Raw genomic sequence first — 8235 nt, forward strand, 5'->3', positions numbered from 1 at the left:
CAATCAATCAATCGTATTTATTGAGCGCTTACTATGTGCAGAGCACTGTACTAAGCGCTTGGGAAGTACAAATTGGCAACACATAGAGACAGTCCCTACCCAACAGTGGGCTCACAGTCTAAAAGGGGGAGACAGAGAACAGAACCAAACATACCAACAAAATAAAATAAATAGGATAGAAAAGTACAAGTAAAATAAATAAATAAATAAATAAATAGAGTAATAAATATGTTACTCTATAGTAAAAATATAGTATATAGTAAAAATATAGTAGTAAAAAATTACTATGGTTTTGGTTACTGTGGGTCAAAGCGCTGGGGGTCCGTACGGATTAGGGCGGACCCACTCCCTGCCCGCCACTGGGCACACAGTCTAAGTAGGAGGTGAAAACAGGCACTGAATCTCCGTTTTACAGATAAGGAAACTGAGGCACAGAGAAACAAAATGACTTGCTCTCCCCTTCTAGACCCCTAAGTTCATTAGGAGAAGCAGGACGTGAAACGAGGCATCGAATCTCCATCAGACCCACTCCCCGCCCGCCATGGGGCACACAGTCTAAGTAGGAGGTGAAAACAGGCACTGAATCTCCGTTTTACAGATAAGGAAACTGAGGCACAGAGAAACAAAATGACTTGCTCTCCCCTTCTAGACCCCTAAGTTCATTAGGAGAAGCAGTGTGGCTCAGTGGAAAGGGCCCGGGCTTTGCAGTCAGAGGTCATGGGTTCAAATGCCGGCTCCACCGATTGTCAGCTGTGTGACTCTGTTTCCCCCTTTTAGACTGTGAGCCCACTGCTGGGTAGGGACTGTCTCTATGTTGCCAATTTGTACTTCCCAAGCGCTTAGTACAGTGCTCTGCACACAGTAAGCACTCAATAAATACGATTGATGATGATGAAGTCACTTCACTGCTCTGGGCCTCAGTTCCCTCATCTATAAAATGGGGATTAAGACTGGGAGCCCCATGTGGGACAACCTGATCACCTTGTGTCCCCGCGGCGCTTAGACCAGTGCTTTGCACATAATAAGCGCTTAACAAATGCCATCATCATAATTATTATTATTCTCTGGGCCTCAGTTCCCTCATCTGTAAAATGGGGATTTAGACTCTGAGCCCCATGTGGGACAACCTGATCACCTTGTATCCCCCCAGCGCTTAGAACAGTGCTTGGCACATAGTAAGTGCTTAACAAATACCATCATTATTATTATTGTGAGCAGGGAACATGCCTACCAACTCATACCCTCCCAAGCGCTTAGCACAGTGCTCTGCAGGCAGTAAGCGCTCAATAAATGATTGATTGGTTGACTGCCCAGCAGGCAAGTTGCAGAGTCAGGGTTAGGACAAAGGTCCTCCCATGCCTTTGCGCTTTTCACTAGGCCACACTGCTTCCCATTCTACCCAAATCCCTCTTAAGCTCGCTGGAATTCGCAGCTGCAGCCGCCCCTCAGGAAAACCATTCCGCGTATTTTCCCCTTCACTGGGAAGAGCTATGTTTGGTGGTTTGTTTGGCGTTTATCACTCTCCAGCTTCAATGGGGGCCCGTCCCCCCTCTCCTCCTGATACAGGAGTCTGGGAGTAATCATCATCAATCGTATTTATTGAGCGCTTACTGTGTGCACAGCATGTGTTGCCAACTTGTACTTCCCAAGCGCTTAGTACAGTGCTCTGCACACAGTAAGCACTCAATAAATACGATTGATGAGTAATGATTCTGTGTTCCCGGGGTTTGGACAACCTGTATCTTTCCAGACTGAAGAATCCTAATGTTTTCAGCCTGTCTAGATTCAGAGGATTTTTCTACCCCTCCACCTCCCACCCACATTGAGTCTGAATTTTTTTCTTTTTATGGTATTTGTTAAGGGCTCGCTATCCGCCCTTAACTGTACTAAGTACTGGGGTAGATAAAAGCTAATCAGGTTGGACCCAGTCCTTATCCCACAGAGGGCTCACGGTCTTCATCTCCACCGCACAGATGAGGCAACTGAGGCACAGGGAAGTGAAGCGGCTCGCCCAAGGTCGCACAGCCAACAAGAGGAGTCAGGATTAGAATACTCTATATGTTGCCAACTTGTACTTCCCAAGCGCTTAGTACAGTGCTCTGCACATAGTAAGCGCTCAATAAATACGATTGATGATGATGATGATGATCCCACAGAGGGCTCACGGTCTTCATCTCCATCGTACAGATGAGGCAACTGAGGCACAGGGAAGTGAAGCGGCTCGCCCAAGGTCGCACAGCCAACAAGAGGAGTCAGGATTAGAATACTCTATATGTTGCCAACTTGTACTTCCCAAGCGCTTAGTACAGTGCTCTGCACATAGTAAGCGCTCAATAAATGCGATTGATGTTGACGATGGTAAGCGCTGGGGGAGAGACAACGTAACAATCATAACAGGGTGGCACCAGGAGGGTCGGCTGGAGGGAATGTCGCCTTTGGCGACGCTGCGTCCTTGAGCGTGAATCGTGAAAATTCAACTCGTGCACCTTTTCATCCCCCGGTAATAATAATGGCTAGGGTAGTTATTAAGTACTCAGTAGGCACTGAGCTCTCAGAGAGCACAGTTGCAGAGCAGAAGGTGGGACAGAACTGGGCTCTTGTTTTAGTTCCTCAGCCTGACTGGCTGGGACCGACCGATTTTTCGGGGGCGGCGGCCCCGGACGTGATCGGGGACGGCCCGGGCCCGAGGTTGCTCGCCCCTCTGGTTCAGCCGCCTCCCCCGTCCCCTTCTCTCCAGGTGGGCAGAGCGGAGCGGTGGGCCCCGAGCCCCAGGAAAGAAGGAGCTGCTGGCTGTATCACACGTTTATTTTGGAGCTCTCACGGGGCAGGGCACAGCCCTTTCCCTTCCCTGCTCTCCTAAAATCAAGGCCGCTGCGAACCACTCTCGTCGCCTCCGACGGCGGGACAGCGGACCCCGGAGCCTTCCCTCCTTTCCTCCCGGCCCGGCCTCGGCCGTGGCCTCGAGGGGACGGGAAGCGGCCACGGCCGGCCCACTCCGTCGCCGACGCCGGTCCGGTGCCCGCGGCCCGGGGCCCTAGCAGAGCCGCCGCTGGCGCCACAGGCTCTGGATGCGCGGGAAGGGCAGGCCGGGATCCAAGTGGCGGCACAGGGCGGGGCTGTCCGGGCGGGCCGTGAGCAGGGCGCACAGCGTGGCCAGGCGGCAGGGGCCCTCGCAAGGGGTGCTGGGCGGGTGGCCCTTGTGGTAGAGGAACCAGAAGGTCTGGAAGAGCCGCTCGTCCCCACGCATGCGGTAGACCAGGTCGTGCCAGGCGGCGGGCAGGGCGTCCGGCAGCCCGTAGGTCCGGCGGGCGCGGTAGAGGCTCTCCCACCGGGGTCCGGCCCCCGGGGCGTTGGCCAGGGTCAGGTTGAGGATGAAGGTCTCGTGGTCCAGCACGGCGTGGGAGCTGCCCGGGTAGGGGCCGTCCACCTCGTACACCCGGTACCCTGGGCGGGAGAGGGGCGGGTTGAGGCCGGGGCTGGGAGGCCGACGGGAGGGGTGGGGCGCGGGACGGCGGCGAGCCGCAGCGCGGGGGCCACTGACCGGGGTTCAGGTTTATGTACGTGGTGGCGCTGGGTGCCAGGAAGGCCACGGACACGGGGCGGCTCAGCGTCTCCTCGTCGTAGAAGATCTCGAACTCATCCACGTGCGTGTGGCCGAAGAACTGGGCGGCCAGCGTGTTCTCGTACCTGCGCGGCGGGGCGGACGCGCGTGTCCTCCGGGGGCCGCCGCCCTCCCCCCGGGGCTGAGGGGCCCGCCGCCCTCCCCCCGCCGGGATGGCGATTCAGAGACAGACGGGGCCCCGGGTAGTGCCAACCTGGCCACAATGCGGTAGTAGTTCCAGCTCCAGCTCTTCAGGCAGTGGCTGGGGGGGATGTGACCGATGATGTGGACCTGGGGGCGGAAGGGGCAGGGTGAGGGGGTGGGGAGCGGAGGGGTGCGCACGCGCGCACACACACACAACCCTCTCGGAGCGGGTGACTCGGTGCGCCGTTAATAATAATGACGTTCGCATTTGTGAAGCGCTTACTATGTGCCAAGCACCGTCCTAAGCGCTGGGAGGGATACGAGGTGATCGGGTTGCGGGGCTCACAGTCTCCATCCCCACCTTCCAGACGAGGGAACTGAGGCCCAGCGGAGCGACTCGCTCGAAGCCGGGCCTAGAACCCACGGCCTCTGAACCGCCAAGCCCGGGCCCTTCCCACCGAGCCGCGCTACCGCGGAAGGGTCGGGAAGGGGGAGGAGACTGAGGCGGGGGGCAGCTCTGAGGGGTCAAAGGGCAGAGGGTCTGGGGTGTTCCCCCTCCACACACCCGCCCCCACCGTGTTGCCCCGCGGCCCGGGAGCCAAGGCGGCGGCGGGGCCGCGGCCCGGCCTGCTCGTCGTGCTTACCATCCTCCTCCTCCTCCTCGGAAGGCCGTCGTCGCCCACCGCCCCCTCCCCTTCTTCCCACCCGCCCCGGGCCCCGTCCACCTTGTCCCCTCGGTCTTCGGCGGCCTGCAGCTCGCCCACCAGCCACTGCAGCTGCCCGGCCGGGTCCGTGGAGTTGATCAGCAGCCAGAAGTTCTCCCGGGAGCAGAAGTTCATGTTGAGGGAGATGAGGCGGAGGCCGGGGCAGGGAGTCAGGGCGTAGTAGCCCCCGAACCTGAAACGCCGCGGGGCCGAGGCTGAGACCCGGGGTGGGCCGGCCCGCCCGCCCTCCCCCCCCGGGCCCCGCGCCCGCCGGCCCCACCTGAGGGTGCGCAGGGCGTCGGGGGTCAGCCAGGGCTCCCAGGCGTCGGCCATGGCGTCGTAGAGCCAGCGCGCGGAGCGGTTGCCCAGCACGAAGGGCGGCGGGAAGCTGTTGACGGGCACGCTCTCGTGGTTGCCCACGGCCGGGTAGACGGGCACGGGCCCCAGGTACTTGCGCACCAGCCCCGTGAGGGTGTCCAGGGCCCGCAGCTGGTCCCGCCGCGTCTGCCGCCACACGTCGTGGGCCGGGAGGTCCCCCGTCCAGTAGACGCGGTCGAAGGGCCCGGCGGGGCCCAGGCCGGCCAGCAGGCTCTCCAGCGTCCGCAGGGGCAGGTCGCACTTGCCGTAGGTCCCCCAGCGCCCGGCGCCCGGCAGGGAGGGCGGCGGGCGGCCGGAGCCCCGGCGGCAGCACAGGGGGTCGGGGCAGGCCGGCTCGGCCCCCTCCTCGTAGTCGTGGTCCCAGTGCAGGTCGGTGAGGAACAGCACGCGGCCCACCGGGGCGCCGGGGGCCGGGGGCGCCGGGGGCCGCGGCGGCGGCTTCGGCGTGCCGGGCAGGGACACGTTCCAAGGTGTGAAGATGGTCCACCGCCCGCAGGCCCGGCCCAGCAGCAGCCCGCACGCCTCCGGCGGGCTCAGCACCGAGCGGGTCCAGGCCGCCACCACGTCGCCCTCGAAGACCCGCACGATGGACTGGCACACGGCGGGCGGGGCCAGCCGCAGCTTCTCGCACAGCAGCGTGGCCAGCGCCCCGACCCGCTCCACGTTGGCCTCCATCTAGGGGGGCACGAGGGAGGGCCCGGGTCAGGGCGCCGGGAGGGGGGGGGTCGGCTGGGGGGGCCCCCAGGACCCACCCCCGGCCCCTCTCACCTCCAGGCTCACGTCCAGGGCGCCGAACAGGGCTCGGCAGACCGGGCAGCTGAGGTTGTGCCAGCCGGTCAGGGCCCCCAGCCGGGGCAGGGCCCGCTGCAGCCAGGGGCCGGCTGCCGCCAGCCCGGGGGGCGGCAGGGCCCGGCCCGGGGGGCAGCACCAGCAGCACAAGGCCAGGACCCCGGCCAGGACGGGCCCGACCCCCGGACCCCCCATCGCCACCCCCTTAGTCGCTCAGTCGAGTTCCCCTCTCGGTCATTCAGCGCTTAGAGCAGTGCTCTGCACCTAGGAAGCGCTGAACAAATGCCATTATTAGTATTCAATCGCATTTACGGGGCGCTGACAAGGTACAATTGGGCACCAGAGAGGGCCGCCCTCGGAGTGGGGGGCCCGCCTCCGGCTCACCCACCCGGTGGTGGTCAGCGCACAGGCCGGTCCTTGCCCTCTGACCTCTGCCCTCTGCCCCCCTGCCCGGTCCCTGGGGGTGGTGGTAGGGGAAGGCCCGGTCCGCGGCCTGTTGCCTCCTGGCCGGCTCCGCCCCCCGGGCCATCAGCTGATCCCCTCCTCCCCGCCCATTCTTCGGAGGGCAATGCCACGTCAAGGACGAGGCCTTCCTTGCCAAGGCCCCGGAGGACTATGGGATGGACAATTCCAGGCCAGAGGGGCCGGAGGGAGAGGAGCCCGGGGGGGTTGTGGGAGCCGGGCTTTCCAGCCTGTGCTATATGTTGCCAACTTGGACTGCCCAAGCGCTCAGTACACTGCCCTGCACACAGTAAACGCTCAATCAATACGCTTGAATGAATGGAGCCAGACTAGGCGGGGCATTGTGGGAGATGTAGTCCCAAAAAAGCCCGGCAGGCGAGGAGCTGCGGGGCATTATGGGACTGCCCAAGCGCTTAGTACAGCGCTCTGCGCACAGTAAGCGCTCAATCAATATACTTGAATGAATGAATAGAGCCAGACTAGGCGGGGCGCGGGGCACTGTGGGAGTTGTGGTTCCAGCGCAGCCCGGCAGGCGAGGAGCCGCGGGGCACTGTGGGAGGTGTAGTTCCAGCGCGGCCCGGCAGGCGAGGAGCCGCGGGGCACTGTGGGAGTTGTAGTTCCAGCGCGGCCCGGCAGGCCAGGGGACGCGGGGCACTGTGGGAGTTGTAGTTCCAGCGCAGCCCCGGCAGGCCAGGGGCCGCGGGGCACTGTGGGAGTTGTAGTTCCAGCGCAGCCCGGCAGGCGAGGAGTCGCGGGGCACCGTGGGAGTTGTAGTTCCAGCGCAGCCTGGCAGGCGAGGAGCCGCGGGGCACTGTGGGGGTTGTAATAATAATAATAATAATAATGATAATAATGATGGCATTTATTAAGCGCTTACTATGTGCAAAGCACTGTTCTAAGCGCTGGGGAGGTTACAAGGTGATCAGGTTATCATCATCATCATCAATCGTATTTATTGAGCGCTTACTATGTGCAGAGCACTGTACTAAGCGCTTGGGAAGCACAAATTGGCAACATATAGAGACAGTCCCTACCCAACAGTGGGCTCACAGTCTAAAAGGGGGAGACAGAGAACAAAACCAAACATACTAACAAAATAAAATAAATAGAATAGATGTGTACAAAGAAATTAAATAAATAAATAGAGTTAAAAAAATATGTACAAACATATATACATATATACAGGTGCTGTGGGGAAGGGAGGGAGGTAAGATGGGGGGATGGAGAGGGGGATGAGGGGGAGAGGAAGGAAGGGGCTCAGTGTGGGAAGGCCTCCTGGAGGAGGTGAGCTCTCAGCAGGGCCTTGAAGGGAGGAAGAGAGCTGGCTTGGCGGATGGGCAGAGGGAGGGCATTCCAGGCCCGAGGGATGACGTGGGCCGGGGGTCGACGGCGGGACAGGCGAGAGCGAGGTACGGTGAGGGGATCAGCGGCGGAAGAGCTGAGGGTGCGGGCTGGGCTGGAGAAGGAGAGAAGGGAGGTGAGGTGGGAGGGGGCGAGGTGATGGACAGCCTTGAAGCCCAGGGTGAGGAGTTCCTGCCTGATGCGCAGATTGATTGGTAGCCACTGGAGATTTTTGAGGAGGGGAGTGATATGCCCAGAGCGTTTCTGGACAAAGATAATCCGGGCAGCAGCATGAAGTATGGATTGAAGTGGAGAGAGACACGAGGATGGGAGATCAGAGAGAAGGCTGGTGCAGTAGTCCAGACGGGATAGGATGAGAGCTTGAATGAGCAGGGTAGCGGTTTGGATGGAGAGGAAAGGGCGGATCTTGGCAATGTTGCGGAGCTGAGGCCGGCAGGTTTTGGTGACGGCTTGGATGTGAGGGGTGAATGAGAGAGCGGAGTCGAGGATGACACCAAGGTTGCGGGCTTGTGAGACGGGAAGGATGGTAGTGCTGGCAACAGAGATGGGAAAGTCAGGGAGAGGGCAAGGTTTGGGAGGGAAGACAAGGAGTTCAGTCTTCAACATGTTGAGCTTTAGGTGGCGGGCAGACATCCAAATGGAGATGTCCTGAAGGCAGGAGGAGATGTGAGCCTGGAGGAAAGGGGAGAGAGCAGGGGCAGAGATGTAGATCTGGGTGTCATCAGCGTAGAGATGATAGTTGAAGCCGTGGGAGCGAATGAGGTCACCAAGGGAGTGCGTGTAGATCGAGAACAG

The 8235-nt window shown here is 60.6% G+C and overlaps 1 protein-coding gene across 2 annotated transcripts; it reads right to left on the reverse strand.

Moving 5' to 3' along the window:
• Positions 1-2787: 2787 nt before the first annotated feature.
• Positions 2788-6135, reverse strand: SMPD1 (sphingomyelin phosphodiesterase 1). 2 transcript variants are annotated; one of them, XM_038741700.1, is made up of 7 exons: positions 6005-6135; positions 5596-5890; positions 4730-5502; positions 4471-4642; positions 3816-3892; positions 3542-3687; positions 2788-3444 (listed from the first exon to the last, which is right to left on the reverse strand). In XM_038741700.1, the coding sequence occupies exons 2-7, from the start codon at positions 5809-5811 to the stop codon at positions 3035-3037; spliced, it is 1794 nt and encodes a 597-aa protein (XP_038597628.1). In that variant the 5' UTR covers positions 5812-5890; positions 6005-6135; the 3' UTR covers positions 2788-3034. The 2 variants fall into 2 exon arrangements, with proteins under 2 accessions (XP_038597628.1, XP_038597625.1); XM_038741697.1 differs by having other exon boundaries at positions 5596-6135.
• Between the last annotated feature and the right edge of the window lie 2100 nt (positions 6136-8235).

This window comes from Tachyglossus aculeatus, chromosome 2 (genome assembly GCF_015852505.1).
Source record: "Tachyglossus aculeatus isolate mTacAcu1 chromosome 2, mTacAcu1.pri, whole genome shotgun sequence".
Classification (NCBI taxonomy): Eukaryota; Metazoa; Chordata; class Mammalia; order Monotremata; family Tachyglossidae; genus Tachyglossus; species Tachyglossus aculeatus.